The 17,202-nt window shown below is 38.0% G+C and overlaps 1 protein-coding gene across 1 annotated transcript in view; it reads right to left on the bottom strand.

Moving 5' to 3' along the window:
• Window positions 1–17,202, bottom strand: part of LOC139710801 (SH3 domain-binding protein 2-like) — a 61,522-nt gene that overhangs the window by 16,001 nt on the left and 28,319 nt on the right. The window contains exons 4-9 of the mRNA XM_071622708.1: window positions 15,698–15,941; window positions 13,357–13,471; window positions 4,350–4,411; window positions 3,594–3,829; window positions 2,705–2,785; window positions 1,422–1,706 (exon numbers count right to left, since the gene is read on the bottom strand). Coding sequence (XP_071478809.1) covers window positions 1,422–1,706; window positions 2,705–2,785; window positions 3,594–3,829; window positions 4,350–4,411; window positions 13,357–13,471; window positions 15,698–15,941 — 1,023 coding nt within the window. The remainder of the gene's footprint in view (window positions 1–1,421; window positions 1,707–2,704; window positions 2,786–3,593; window positions 3,830–4,349; window positions 4,412–13,356; window positions 13,472–15,697; window positions 15,942–17,202) is intronic.

The raw sequence follows: 17,202 nt of genomic DNA, 5'->3' as shown, positions 1-17,202 counted from the left end.
TTGACGGTAGAATTGAGAGAAACTGTATTCCTCTCAAGTGCATTATGCAACACTACAGAAGTTGTAGACATCACCTAAAATATACCTTGTGGTACCATACGTATCAAATTGCACAGAGCAGAAAACACATTTCTGAACAAAACAAAATTAAAACAGAACGACTTACAGGCATGATTACATCATTCTTTCTGCTCAATAAAGCATCTGGTATATAATTATATGAAAAAAAAAAAAAAACATAGGCAGGCAACGGCATGATATCCTCACTACACACAATCTGAGCAACGAACGAACGAAAACCACGCATCCACCGGTGAATATCAAATAATTAAAAAGGAAGTGAAGAAAAAAATGTAATTGTGACTTGGTCTATTCTAAAGCATTACAATGAACAATTCATTTTTGTTTTTAAATAATCTCAAATGTTTGTAAGACTCTTCCATAACATTCTCAGTACAAACAAATACATGCTAATACAGACTGAGAAAAACACACACGGCAAAGACCCGAAACATTCCAACAAATTGTTACAGTGAGACAACCAAAAGAAAGAATAAGTATATTTCACAATGACATGTCTGCAATATTACAATGACCCTTATGCTACCTGTCTGTTTTTGAAGCAACTGACTTTTACGCTCCACGCAGGCACAAATCTAATACCAATTCCATTTGACTAAATCATCACAGAATTTGTACTATTAGTCAATAAACAATCTTGCATTTTTACACAAGATTCTTCATTTATGAACCAAATAATTTCCTACTCTTTAATCTTATTTCTTCACACTTTCTTGCACATCTTTCTTTTCATCAATTTTCATTGTGCTTGGGTGGAATAGAGGAGGAAATTTGCAGGCTCAAAATTCAATAGCTTGACTTTCAACAAACCTAGGTAGCCCAGCATGCTCAAGTTTGTGTGATGCTTCTTCAAATTTTTTTTTCGTCAATATGGGTTTGAATTTACTGCATTTTGTGATATTCAAAATCTGTGGAATAAAATAGAAATGATGATGGTGAAACTATAATGACAAAAATGATGGCCATAAATCATAATTATGATAATCATGATATTGATAATACCAATAATCACATTTATGATGTTGATGATAAAAATAATAATACCAGGTAGTTAAGATATCAACAACAGACATAAACATACAAACATTACAAACAGTACTCATTCACTTGGCTGCACACATTTCTACATGGTTGTTAGGGAGAGTTAAGAATTAAAGAAATCTCACTGCAAATATTAAAACAGGGAAATCACGCGATGTTGTTGATGGAGATGAAGGCTACTCGTAATCATGCCATATTAATCACAACTATGATGATGAAGAAGCTTGCGATGATCAGATGATAGATACAAAGTCAGAAAAGGATGCTTCATTTGTGCTCTCATCAAGATTTCAACAAACCGAGTGCTAGATAATCGTCGTTGGCTGCATGCGTCTCCGGAGTGGTCGCCGGGGGTGCGACGTCACTCCGACACTCACTGGTGAGGGTCATGGGTTCAGGAAAACGTGGCCTACTGCTGGGCGAGCCAGGCGCGTTCCTTGCCGAGTGCGACCTCACGGACCCTGATGACGAAGACGAGTTCGATGTCGATGATGATGATGATGACATTGACGATGATGACGCAGAGAGGGCACCTTCAGATTGCTGCTGCATGATAGGGTCCAAATGCACCCTAACTCCAGATGCTACGGGTGTACATTATAGTTACGATCACAGCAGGGTTTATGTTGATGGCGCTAGTCTCTCTCGCCAGCTTACGACATCTTCGTAATGCTATCAAAATTGCAGTCGGCATTCTCTTGGACGTATCATGACACAGAGTTATGAACACAATGTCTAATGTCTAAGCACAGTGCATTATTAAAAGGAATTTCTGTTTTGCTTGCATATCCTACCGTGTGCACTGGGAAAAGTTCTTGATTTCTTTGCAAATATCTTGCTCATGAGCTATACCTTCCTGACAGCAAAAATTCAGAACGACTACATATCAGGAAATAGATGCAATAAAGAGTTTCGTTCATTCAATGTCCAAGCCTTACACTGTTTGAAGTGATCTTATGTAACATAATTGCATGCCTCTAGATCTTGGCAATAAGCAAGGATACTTCTTGATTTGGTAGTTATACTAACTGCAACCCTTTGATACTTTCAACCCCTCACTTAAAACTACTCTCATTTTCGAGACAAGTCGTGCTTGCCAGCTGCGGTTAGTAAGTACCACACAAGCTTGGAGTAAACGTGAAGGCAAGTCCTGATTAACTCTGTGAAATTGTTGTGCAAGTGTTGTACGAGTGTACGTTGAGCTAAAATCATAAGTTTACAAAGACAAGTTACTCATTGGTTGCACAGCTCAAGTTGAGCTGGGTGCAAGTGGTAACAAACTGCATCCAACTTGTATCAATGATCATATAAACGGATCGTGCAAAACCTTTTATCTCGGTCACATTTGTGGTTTCTACGTGATGCGAAAGTTCATGAGTATTTCTTTATATTGCACTTTGTGCAGATATGCTGCAACTACATGAAGTGCAGTGAGCGTTCTGCTGGAGTTGTAAATACACTGAAACACACTTCACAGCAATTTTGATACCCTGATCATCACTACAATTGCCATAGAGAGGGGGATAGGAAATAAATTCAAGGCCAAACAATGTAAGAGGTTACATAAGAGACCCTTCCTTACCATCTTCCATGGAGTCTGGTGGACATCTTGAGAGGATGGGTCGGGAGCTGGCTCCGCCCGACGGCCTCCTTAGACCAGCAGCTAGGGGACGGGTAAAAAAGAAAAGATAAAGATAAAGAGAAACATTACAGATGGAGACGAGCAAAAAAACAAGGAGGTGATCAAATCAAGAGAAATGAATTTGAGGGAAAAAAACAGACATGTACAGAGAGACAGAGACAGACAGGTGGAGACAGCACAAGATAACAAAAGACGGAAAATAGCAGGAGAGCACAGGAAGAGATGAAAACATGCGACACAAATGTATCAAGATGACATAGGGTTTACCAGGAATAGAAAAGATCTAATTTACTGGGACACAAATGGAAAGAGAAATACAGCTGTACAATAGTCAATGCAATATCTCGAAATTATTTAAAAACTTCTAAATACACAATTGTGCCAACAATTTCAAAATTCTTATGTCTGTGTCAATTTGCTTGCCAAAGTTGACCAGTGAAATTGATTAAACACATATTGATTCATCCTTGGGGGACAAAATATGTAAAAAGTGCATCTTTGAAAAAACACCAAAGGGACAAAACCAAAGCATCAGTGAAACTATCAATGCTTTCTGCAGCTGATATGCTGCTGCTGCAGCTGTTCTGTTCGACGGAGCAATTAGATGAACATTTTACATTATACGACTTTTGATAACAGCAACCATACACTGTACATTGGTTTTAACGAGCTCAGAAATTGCTGTTGTTAAATGACAAAGATTTACATGAAGCTTGGAATCACAGGACTTTTTCAAGAGAAGCATCCATGTATTCATTTTACAAAGCAAAAACAAAACAAAAAAAATGCCCATCTTCTACACAGACGGATGACATGAGTCACATCTTACTCGAAACAAACTCGTCCACTGGCGACGGCAAAGACGGAAGCGGCCTTTTTGGATGATCCAGCGTCGTCGGGCTGGCCGTGTCGTCGTAGAGGGGCATCTCGATGTCCTCGTAGGTCTGCGGGTCTTGAGTGATGCTGCCCGACCCGGTGCTGGAGCCAGAGTGGGTCGACTCATCTTCCATCACAGTTTCCCTCACAGTGTTCTTGTTCTTCAAGTCCTGCAATATCTTCCATGACCTGTGGACAAGTGGTCAAACACTAAAACACTCAGAATCTGAAAAAATAATCTTGTATTCTATGACCCGGGGGGAAAACAACGGAAAAAAATTTAAAAAGTCTTCGATAAGAACCTCAGATCACACATCTTCTACTGAAAACTGACATCTCTAATAGAAAGTTGCAATAATAGACAATTTAACCTACTGTAAAAGTGGATATTTTCGCATTAGTAATTTTTCGTGCTCGGCCGGGTAAACTGAGTTTTGCATGTGTTTAATTCCACGAAATCAAGACATTGACTACTGAAACAAACGGGAAGCAAAAATATTCATGTGCTTTTATTTTCACCCTAGTTTCTGGTTGTGTGAAATGTGCGAACATTTCGACATTGCGGAAATTTCTGCTTTTTCAGTAATCATTTGTATGATCACTTTTGCTAGCAGAAGGGTAATGAAGATAATGACACATCCAACCCCGTAGAGTGGGTGAAATGGACATTAAATGATAATGATGTGGAATGAACAAAATGATGACTTACTTTTCTCTTGCCTTGCCATGGATGGCCTGCTCCATGGCCACTTTGAAATATGCCATCCACAACTAGATATACAAAAGAAAACATCAAAATTTACAAAACATTAGTACCTCAACTGAAGTATGAACCTCAACTTTGATGCCATTCAGAACTAGCAATAAAGAGAATATGAAAGTTTACAAAACATCAGTACCTCAACTGAAAACTCAAGGAGTCTATGCATGCTTGAGATTCATAATAAAAGACTGATCTACATGAGAAATATATGTGATATAAAATTCCTGGAATCCATTTCTGTCATTACCAGAGATTTAACCACCAAACTAAATCATGTGTACATATGTCATTACCCCTGAATTACAGAGAAAGAAAGCTCATTCTGTGTTGCACTTTTATTAGAGGTTTCAAAGTGTCTAGCTCATACACACTTACTCCATGAATTTAGAAACTATATAATAAAGCTTAGCTCATGCAGGGTGGTAGAAAGCAAGGTCTGTTCTGTTCTGTTTCAAGAACTCATAGCATTAAAGAAAATGAAAGAGATTTTGCCTTAAGTTAACAGATACATTCCCAGGCCATTTGGACTGTCCCATGCCCTGTAAATATTTCTCCAGTCCATAGATCATGTGAAAGAACTGCGAGAGTCATCATATGAACACAACCATTTTGCGTAGGGTGGTTTTACAGTTCACCCATCTTTCATTCCGAGAGAGGAAACAATCAAGGTTGAACCCGATCCGGTATATCCGGCGAAAGGAGCTCCTAGATATTCCTCCGTGCTACGGCCCCCCTTTAGCACAGACACCAATGTGTGAGTGGACTATAATTGTCTTGCAATTTTATCTTGTGTGATAGTCAACAGGTCATTGAGCATATAAAGTGAAAGAGAAACAAATAATTGTGTCATTCTCCTGAGCACATTTGTGAACATTTTGTCCTGTGCTACTTGATTTGATTTTGATTTGATTTGAATTATTTCTGCTTAATTCCGTTACATCAGATATGATTGTGTACAAGTCATTTATGACAAACAGTATATCGACACACAGTTTTTAGTACAAAATAAAACAAATACAAACAGCTTAGGGAACTTAAACAGAAGGGTCTCCAAATAAGCCGAGGCTTGACGGTATGGAGACCCTAAACTTAGCTACTCTGGATAGAATAAGGGATAGAGAAAGGGGGAAGGGTAGGGGGAAGAGGGAAAATTACAGAGTGTATGTGTACCACTTCAACTACTTTACAACTACTTTACAGTAATGACATTTGATACAGTAATGATACTTGGGCTTGACATCATAAGCATTACCCTCCTTGCCAGGGGCAAGTAAAATTGCATGTCTGGCATGTGAAAATAGATGATAATTATGACTTCTAATATGAAAATCAGATCAATCAATAATATGCTGGTACCATTGGGGGCAAATTCTTTGTTTCTTTAAAGCATGTAAGAATGTAAAATTTAGTGATTTAAATTGCCCCATGGGGAAGTGACGTAAAAACTTACTGTCATGCCCTGGCTATAGATATCTGAAAAAATTAATGAAATATGCGTTGATGAAAGACACTGTGCTGGTGGAGAGTGTCAGACTTCTAGGGAGACACATACGATTGCTCATTGCACAGTGTCATTGTGATATGGTATGGAAGAAAATTCTGTCCAGAAGCATCATACTCACTTCAGAGACAACTACGTTTAATGCTCATTGTCTGACAGATCCTCAACCCAATGTGGTACCAGAAGCAAGCACCAACAGACTAAACTGTTCAGCACAACGAGGAATAGAGCTAACCTCAGAGCAAACCCAGCAGTACTGTTGAATGCTTCGGTCAATCTCATGTGCGGCATAGATATGGGTCTCTTTTCTGGAACAAATACTGTATACGCCGAATATTTCACGAGGTTTTTATTTCCGCGAATTTCACGAGTCAGGTGCTATTTGCGAAATTAAAGGCACATGAAAATATTGACTCTGATTCCGATGCAAATGTGACGTAGTCGTGTTCACTTCTCCGTTCAGCACAGAACTCCACAATCGCTAATTTAACAACTCGCGAAATTGTCAGGAATTCCCGATTTGCGAAAATTTAGACTCGCAAAATATAAGGTGTAAACAGTACATGTATCAGACCCAGATGTCTTAATTGATGTTCATAAATAGCTGGTGTCTTCAAACCATTGTTTACATGATCACAAGGAAAGTTTGCCAGTAAAAACCTAAACCTTGTGATTCAAATGTTGTTTTTGCTTTCATGCCAAACCAAATCATAACAAAATGCTAATGATAATGTCCCCCCATTTCTCGCAGCCTAAGATAGCATCTATAAGTAAACATAGGCTGAATGGGAACCCAAATGATATTCGTGGTATAATCGTATTACACCATTTTCAATATATAGGCATAGTGTACAGGATGCAACAGAACTATTTTAAACCCCTTGTCGGCCGGGCAAGCAGATTTTCATATTGTTGCAAAATACTTGTCATCCCCCCCCCCAAAAAAAAAAAATAATAATAATAATAATAATAATAATAAAATAAATAAATAAATACATAAATAAAGATTAAGAAACAAAAAAAAAAGAAAAAACAAAACAAAAAAAATTCAAAAAGATAAGAAAATGAGAGCTTGTGAGTTAAGGTCCTTGATAAAACACAATCATTTGAATAAACAGAACACATTGATTCGCACACTTAAATACATTGGAATAACAGACTTGGTTGATCGAGAGAAGGCATTGCATTGCACTGGGGTTTTTCACATACTACTAGTATGTGTTGGGGAGCTGCTTGCATCACTAAACAGTCACGTGATTATCATAGGGCTTCTGTATGGTTGATTTTGTAGGTTTGTATGGGGAGGAGGGATGTGAAAAAAAAAGGTGGATTCAAAACTCTTTGCTTGTGACATTTGGGCAAGCATTTTTCCTCATTGTTCCAAAACACTTACCCGACTTTTATTTTTCTCTTGCCTGGGGCAATCGGGCAAGTACTTATGTCACACCATGCCGCATATATCGCCCCATACACATTCAAGTAAAAAAAAAAAAGTGGATTTCTTCCCAACAAGTCTTCATAAAGTATCATTCATACATTTAGCTAACATTTAAAACCAGTTGCTGATAGTGACTATAAATGGATATACCACTCCAAAATTTGTTGATAAATGAACATGGTATTTTCAGGAGCATGGGTCTGGAAAAACATTTAGCTAGACTCACAAACCAGGCAATAGGAAGATCAAACAGACTACCCTACCTACAAAAGACCTTCAATTCCTGTTGCTGCCATAGGACGTTCTTGGCTTTAATAGCATGCATTGCAAAGAGGGGTTTTTATTTTCCTATTGTAGTTTTGTGTCACTACTCATATAATATTTTATTGAAAAAGAGTTCAGTAGTGTGACAATGGACTGTCTTAATTAGCATCTATTCAGGCGCAGTATGAATTCAAATGTGTATTTTTTTGTGATATAAAGAGGGAACTTTCACAATCCTCTATCATGATCAACTGATTCAACAAAAGTTCGGTTCCAGTGATTTCTTCCATTGCAGTAAGAATGTCTGCATATCACAAAATTTGCTTGCTTTTTCCATCTGTCGATATCATTATTTCTGGTTCTACCAGCAATTTTTGAAGTATGATTGACTCATCCTGAGCCTCTAACTTAAAGGTCCATGGTCCCGGGGTGGTATTCTGAGACCGTTTTATCTCTGTTGTAAGTCTGTTGTAACAAATCGGTATTCTGAACACCGTTTTATCTCTGTTGTAACTTCTGTTGTAACTTCTGTTGTAACTTGTGTTTTATCTTGCGCACTCTTTGCCTGCGCATACCATTGTCTTAGGGTATGCGCACGCGCGTAACAGTGGGCGCAAACCTGAAAACCCATTAGATTACACGGTATTCTGAAAACTGTTTTATCTTCTGTTGTAAGTCACGCCCCGTGCAAATTTATGCTTCTGAGATAAAACAGGGTGGAAGGTGTTTTAACTCCGTTGTAACTGTCGTTTTAACTTAGGTTAGATAGTGAGATAATTCATCAAGTCAATATTGTGGTATGCGAGTTCAAAATAAAAAGATATACAAAAAATAAAAGCAATGTATGTACAGAAAGGGAAAAGATATAGCAGTTTGACAAAATGTAAACTCATTCCACAATACAAAATTTGGTAACAGTAACACTGCAAGTATACATACGCGTTGTATAAATGAACACAAAGGTTACCGGCACCGTCGGCAATTTATTTTAAGCACTATTCATTTCAAAAATGTGTTTCCAAATATTAAACATTTTTTTATATGATTTCACTATCTTCACCAATTAGAATTCATTATCAGTACCTTTGGGTGTTTCAAAAATATTTATTTCTGGGAATGGCGCGAATCCTGAGAAAAGTATTAGAAGTCCAAGGTTCCATGATGGAACTTGACGTGATATTGATCTCCAAGAGATATCTTGTGAAGATAGTGACAACAACAACAACAACAACAATGATGATAATGATAATAATAACATGGCATTGCAAGGGCTTAACTTAATTTAGAAGCGTCTAGTTCCCCATAAACCATGAAATTTGGGTTCCTCTTATGAACGCCAGATATCTTTTTATTTTTTTAGACAAAATTTCAAGTAAAAAGACTCAATCTGAGATAGCTTTGCGAATCCCCTACCGCACCAACTATACGTCAAAACCGGTAAGAAGGCATAATGATCAAGCTTCTGTTGTAACTTTATTCTATCTCTGGCTCTCTTTACCTGCGCATGCCATTGTCCTATTTGTGCGCACGCCAGAGAATGAGCGCTTGTTAAAACGCGCAAAGTTAAGCAAGGCGCATTTGCCCAAGGGAGCAATCTTATTGGTTGAAATGTCTTAGATGCTACTTCTAACAATATTTCCTATTGGATATGATTATTGCGATGGGCGGGGTTATCATGACTTACAACACCGTTAAAACAGTTTTCAGAATACCGATTTACAACTGTTTTAGGGGTGTTGTAACTCACAGACTTACAACACAAGTTACAACACAAGTTACAACAGAGATAAAACGGTGTTCAGAATACCACCCCCGGTGTTTTAGTCAAATGCGTACACGGGCGCACAGCGCAAGTTTCCTATAGAGACCTACGCTATCGACTCCTCTTTAGCGCTTACGCTATATATATGGCCCACTTCCCCGAGTCCGAAGTAGTCTGATCACAGTTCGGCTCATGATTCGGCTGAGGGGGATGACAGCTCTAGCAAACTTCTTTTGTGATGTCATAATAACAAGCACATATGCATTGCTACAGACTGCGCGATGAGCAGAGAAGACAACGAAGGCAACGTTACTTAGCAACACCTACGCACTTTACTCTTGATGACAGCTCAACTTTGGTAATCTTCGTATTAATGCTAACGGTGATCGGCAGTATCATCCACAGCGCCCTTTACACTACCGGGACTATATATGCCCCTTTAAAGGGATAGTATAGTATTGGTTGAGGTAAGAATTCAGCTTTTAACTTTTTGCGAGATACTCAGAAACTACTTTATGTAATTAATATGTAAAAGAGCATATGATTATAAGAGCAATTCAAAGTTTATTTGATAAAATATCGGTTTTGACATCCCAGATATCCCAAAACAAAGTAAAACAAAGTGATCATAATAAAAGGTGGGTCCTATCTTTTATCAGGATTGCTTTGTTTTGGATATCTCAGCCATTTCAAAACCGATTTTCAGCAAATAAACTTTGAATTCCTCTTTATAGAATTGTATGCTCTTTCATATTTTGTAAGAGTTTTTTCATTATCTGAAAAGATTATCACCAAAAAAGTTAGACCCTGAAGAGCCATCTATCTCAAGTGAAACTGTACCATCCCTTTAAAGTCAGAAAGAGGCATATTCTTTTCAAGAATACTAAGAGCCGGAAGTAAGCATCACAGAACAGTCATTTCATTGCCCCCAGTGGCAATGGCCACTTGCTTATTGCGTGAGCCCGAAATGAAAATTCAAAGTTGCTTTACCACTATACAAAGTTTAATTGTGCAACATTTTTGGTGCATCATTAGATGTGGCTTGCAGGGGTTCCTGAGGTTGTTCAAATCTGTCAGGAACGACTTGGTGATTGGGGCCGGGACATGAGGGAATGCCGGAACAGACTGATACGTCATCGCAGTTATCAGGGCTCCCTGGAACCAGAAGTTGGTCAGCAGCTACCCTGCACAGGGTGACTTCTGGCATTAGCAAGCAGGCAGCATGCCATGACATGTGACTTGACCTGAAATCACGTTCCCCCAGATACGAAAGGGTGAGAAATTGGGGGTGGGGGGAGGGGAGGGGGGAGGGATGGGAAATTGAAGAGACCCTCTTCCAAGGGGGTCCAATTTTCCTGCAGGGGGAAGGAGGAAAGGTCCCCACCCCAAACAAAAATACGGTCAGTAAAGTCACGAACATGACTTTTACTACGTCAACAAATCCAGTCTTCAAGAGTGATTCACCGTTTCATCCACACGCCACATTACGCTCCTCTCAGCAGCTACTCACTAGAAAGTTGATTGTATAGTTGCACGCTGTACTTTGTATCTGCTACGGTGCACTCCCGTTATAACGAACACAGTTATAACAAAATTCCGGTTACAACGAAATAAAAATTCACGCCAGAACATTACAGCTCTTTGTATTTTTATTGTTTATTTGTTCGGTTATGACAAGATTTTGATGTAACAAAAGAAAACTGCCGGTCACACGGATTTCGTTATAATGGGAGTCCACTGTATTATCTTGGCCCATATAATCAAAATGACGACAACATTGCCCCAAGTCACAAGTGATTATGTATCCAGTGTATGTTGTTCCAAATAATGATAAGACAGCTTATGGATGAATTGGCTTTAAATATGCTGCTGACAATGTTCACACAAGATTGCACACTGTGTTCAAACCGCTGCATTATTCCTTCTTCATTTTTTAAAAGTAATACAGGATACATTTATACATACATCCATGAATTTCGATATGAAAGAAACTTTTGAAGCAGTATGAAACAGGATGCACTGGTGATAGAAATTTTTTAAAACTTTGCATTTTAATCAATGTCACTGCATCGCATGATTCCTCATACACGCAGACTATTGATACTACCATATATCTGAATATGCTTGATGAAGTGCATTGTCTGCATGGGAAATGCCTTGGGCGTCTGAAAGGGCTTGCAATTTTGTAAATAGGCTCCCTACTTTCAAGAGCTCCAAGTGTACTTATATGAACTCATTCCCCCTTCCATTCTTCACCTGCCCTACCCCCTTCCAATCCCTTCACCCCCCCCCCCCCACTCTCTCATCAACTTTGTAACCTGATCATTTCCCTCCCCTGCCCCGCTGGGATGGACAGCCTTCCGCTTCCCTCTGGAACCCCCTCTGACAAATTAGTTTTGATACGGACACAGCAGGCAAGAGTATGGGGCATCCATTAAAAAGCAAAAAAAAAAAAAGCAAAAAAAAAAAAAGAAATAAGGAAATTATCATGCAGGAAGAGCTGAGTCACCCATTGGTCCATTTGTCTCATTCCATCATTAATCACAGAATCAGAGAGAAATAAGAATGAAGACAAATTGCGGACAACAACACCAATCTGATAAGGATTTCAAGGTACATCTCAATTTCACTTTAACAGGAAAGGAAATCTAGTGAAAACAAAAATGTGCGCAGATCAGTAGAACACTTGTGAGGCTATGATGTCATCATCTCATCTACACTACATTATGTGTGTGCTTGCAGCTAATTAATCATTGTTTGGTAAAAACACGATGACCTACAAGTCTCCATGGGCTGATTTTCATAAAACTTCCTCAATTCTACTTGTCTGTTTTTTTGATAACCCAAATCTTTTTGAATGGAATTCAATTGATGTTGATTATTCATTGACTGAAAATAGCAGCCCAGAGTCTGAAATATATTCAGTTTACAATAAAAACATATTACAATACTAATCAATGGGATTTTACAATTCACAAACTGTACATGAAATTATAATTTATATACATTGTAGATATTTCTTGTTATTTAAAATTTTTTCTCTCAGTCAATGATAAATGCCTCTTTTTATACTTAAATTTTTAAATTGTTTATGCCCCTGAGTCTTAACCTCCCCCCCCCCCTCAAAAAAAAAGAACAAATGCTGATTGCAGAAAGTGTTACACAGAATCTTAAGGTCACATATAATCCCTTTTGCAAACATCACAGAATATTATATGGTTCAAGAAGAATGTATCCCACAATCAAGAATGGATCTTGCAGTAATGCACCTCAGAGGTTTTAAAATAGGAAATGAAAAACTAGCCCCATGTCACTCAAGAATATGTTCCCTTTCTGTATTGAGAATGATTGTTGGATTTTTTTTTTAGCCTGAATGAATTCACTAGAAATCTGTAGTATTTGTTCCCCCTCCATCAATGAGAAGTTTCCAGTTTTGTCATTCTGAGGAAAGGTCTGCATTACCTACCTCTACAATATACCAGCTCAAGAAATGAATCTGATTTTCAGGGTTGCAAGAGGGACGCGCAAACTTTAACGCTCACTCTCGATGTCACGGAATGGTCCAAGAGTGAAACAAGAGGTTGATTGGCAGTTGAGGGACAATGTTCTCAGACAACTCTCACACGATGAGGCAACGTTATTTAAAGGAGTCAGCCGCATGAAAGTCGTCTCATGGAGGAAACATGGAGTAGAATGTCCACATGGTTTCTCATCAAACACAATCCCTAACCACATCTGTTTATACATTTTTTACATGGGTTTCCCCACATAATGGTAATACTTGTCATTGTTCTCCACTGTACAATAGTTCTAAGACCATGCTGTGCCCATAACGACTATCATATGAAAATATACACTTGAATGTACAGAAACTTGGTATGCAAATTTGACTCCAGATAATGCTCATACTAGTCATAGTTGATTTCTGCAACATTTCATCTCATCAAAAAAATTTCTTAAGCAATTGGTGCACTGTTCCCACGCATACCTTCATTTCTTTCTCCGAGGCGGCGTTGAAGTACCACGTTCGGGAATCTGACCGGAGCCCGATGATCTTGAATGACCACTTCCTGTCATCGGATACTGCCTCGTCCCGCATGACCCTAGGAGAGGTTTGAAAGTGATTTGAGGTTACGCACTGTTACAAAGTTGGATAAGAGCGTTACGTGAGCCACCAAGTTGCCAGAGGTATAATGTTTCATTTAATGTCATCAATGGAGGACTGCTTGAAAGATCTTAAGATGGATAGGTAGAAAAATAGATAAATGAATGAATATGTGTCTCTATCAACATTTCAGGTACTTAGTTTGATTCCTATACCATAATTCACTAAGTAATCAATCAATTATTTCATTTTACTTTTAAATCAAATAGATATTTGAAAGAATGAACAAATTAATAGAAGAGTTGCTCGAAAGAATGTTTGGGCAGGAAATAATGAAAAAAAAACATTTAGGAGTCACATATCTAATAAAAGGAAATGAGCTCAGCTTGTATCATTCAGGAAGCAAAGCTTCTACAACAATCTACTCTTTGTGCGGTAGATTTTAACTTCATTTCTCGACAGCAGAAATACATTTTAATGAACCTTTTGCTGTTCATTGTTAGATTGAAGAAGAAGAAGAAGAAAAAAATTCATTGTGCCATCTTTCTGACACTGAACAGTTTCTTTTTCATATTGGCAAACAGCAGGCAAATTTTAAATGGTGAGCATTGACTATGATATAAATAATCAATCCATTTGTAACGAGTCCCATTCACATGTAAATGCAACAGTCACATAATAGTTTTCATGCCATGGACTGTGTGGATGAGATAGTGAACGTGGATTAGACCAAAGCCATCTATTTATAACATGGGCTCCAGTCTATCACTGGGGCAGATTAGCAACGCATGGGAGTGGTCTTCACGCTGGTGTTGAAACAATTAATTTGCGCCAAAATTAACCGGGTAACGTAGGGATGATAAACATCTTGGCACAGGCCTGGCAGCTGGCTTGGCACACGAAAGGAGTATGAGAAAAAAATATCATTAAATGAGTTTATATCAATGAACAGATATTCAGTGCAAGAAGATTGGCAATGTTTAACTTCATGCAGTTTGTTGGTAGACTTCTTCAGTACATCACTATCTATCTTATCTAATAATCTATCTGGCATACTGCTATTAAAGTGAGAACTTATACAGATTTAGTTGTACCATCCACACCCCTCTAGACCCATATCCTTCTAGTACTGATTCATTTTGCTCTAGAAGGGTTGTGCATATTTTTGGACTTTATCACACAAAGTAATACAACAATGCTGGCATTTGGAAATTCTAAAAGCCAATTTGTTTGATAGCTACAAGTAAAGTTATACATGGGTTCATGAAATTGGCTGTGATTATTTTTGCTACATACATTGATTGACTATCATATATCTACTGAGAACACTATCCCACTCTGTATAAATAGATTGATAATAATAATAATAATGATAATAATAATGACAATAATAATAATAATAATAATAATAATAATAATAATAATAATAATAATAATAATAATGATAATAATGGTGATAATAATAATGATAATAATAATGATAATAATAATGATGATAATAATAATAATAATAATGATAATAATAACCCCTTATCAGAATGAGAAGCAACCACAACATAACATGATCTTCGTGAGAGTTCATAGACAAGTCCACAAGGATGTAGCAAAGGGCATTATTTAGTTCTGCACACAAAGGCTTTAATGATACCAGAGGCATGAGCTAGTCATAAAAACCCCAACTCATTGACGGTTTGTTTCAGATCAGATATTAAGTGTAGACCAGCCTTTAAACTACAGCATGCCTGATGTGGCAAATTGCAGTATAGATTAAAGGGGATCGCCAGGCTATGGAAGACCTTTCTTATCTGGTTTTGCTTCAAAAACACATGCCAATGAAAAATCTTTAGCATGGCGTACAATTTCTGTGAACAGAAAAACAATTAGTAAGTGATGACATTTGTGGAATATATTGCGCATACAACTTCCTGCATGATTTTCATTTGCTTGAATGTTTTCATGACTTGCCGCATCCAATGATTATTGATTTTAAATACTCTGGTTCAATGCATTAATACTGTCCAGGGAGCTTTTGCTTCAGGACGGAAGCGCTGCGAGATATAGAGTTTAGTACTTAGTACATCCTACCATCTCATCTCTTACCGCTTTAGCATGAGAACTCCTCTTTAAAAAGAACGTTATGGGAACGCATTCATGGGTTTGTTGTTGTTGTTGTTGTTGTTTATTTCCTTTTGGATGGCTACCTTGCTCCTTTTCAGAGACTCACCTATTGTAGCCCGTCAGGGAGAAGACGCCTTGCGGGCGGCGGGCCTTGTCGTCCTTGAAGTACAGCACATAGTGCTGGTAGATGATGACGTACCGGAGCTGCCACCGGCGGGACAGGTCCTGGAGGCCCAACACACGCCCAAACTGCTCCCCTACCTCCCCAAGGACGTCCACCCGCCTCTCCTGGGCCTTTTTGTAGAGGAAGCCGCAGTGCATGACATCTCGCAGTAGGATGTCGTGGGCACCTGATATATGGATAGGCCAACAAAGATGAAAATAATCATCTGCATTCTGCGCTATTGTTATAGTTGTTTTCTATCGGGAAAGGGGGTGTGATTTGGTATGCGATAAAACACTGTTGCTTCATTTCCTTGTTTAATTTCTCAGTCACACACAATCAACTTTGTAACTACCACTAGCAACTACATTGCAATGAGGAAAAACAAAGATAGATTTTCAATCAGTGGACTTCACAGATGTAATAACAAATCAATCACTGATTAATTCATCATTCATGACAAATTAATGAGTTCTTTGGTAAATTCTTCATGCCATTCATCCATGCTTTCTCATCTCATCTACTCAATTTATACATTCGTCCATGCATTTTCTTTCATCTCATCATATCACAATCTATAAACATGTGGTCATCGAAATTCATACGGACATGCCTCTTTTCATCTGTCCATGCATCAATCGTGCTCTTAGTAGAATTTACGCTCAGCTTCTAGTACCGTAGTTTACATTATGCATATAAATCCCATTCCATAGTACTTTTGCTTTTTTCTTGTTTATTCTGAGAGATGTATACAATAGTGTTGCCATATTGTTGTAACATTCATGTTAAGGTGACATCTAATTTCCTTATCAGAATTGACACTGACAAAGCAAGGCAAACAACTTCCAATTACTTTGGACATACATGAGGTGAGATTGGAATCAAGACTGTTGTAAAAAAGGCACTTCTTTGTAAGCTGATAAGATTGGTAAGTTAAAACATTCATCAAAATTGCATAATAAATCATTTATGATCTTTAACACTCTAATACTTTAAAAAAAAAATGCTATCAAATAGATTGTGATCTCTAACATGGCTTGTTACATACAGTAAAAACAACCTGGCAAGAAAAATATATGCTATCCTACGAGATTGATTCATAAAGTAATCTTGAAAAACTTCTTTTTTTTTACTCTTGTTTCATGACCAATGTGGTGGGCTACTCTCGCAAAAGATGGTTAACATCAACTGCACTTTTCTGAATAAAACTAAAGTCAGACTCCAATATCTGACAATGCCCACAGACATCATTATATTATGAGTTATGATAATGGCCACATCAAGCAGTGACACTCATCCACCGACAGGATAAAATGACAGCTGCTAACATCAGTACAGTTACTACGCTGGTCATTCCCACAGCTGATCATCGAACACAAAGACAAAACTTTCACTGGCCTTAAGAAGGCAGACTACTGGTAGACCAGCTTCTGTGGAAATTATACAGA

The sequence above is a fragment of the Diadema antillarum genome, unplaced genomic scaffold, assembly GCF_040938485.1.
Source record: "Diadema antillarum isolate AM-2024a unplaced genomic scaffold, OU_Dant_1.0 seq00001569_RagTag, whole genome shotgun sequence".
Taxonomy (NCBI): Eukaryota; Metazoa; Echinodermata; class Echinoidea; order Diadematoida; family Diadematidae; genus Diadema; species Diadema antillarum.
Note: the sequence above shows the minus strand (reverse complement) of the source record. Positions and strands in the feature narration are given on the sequence as shown.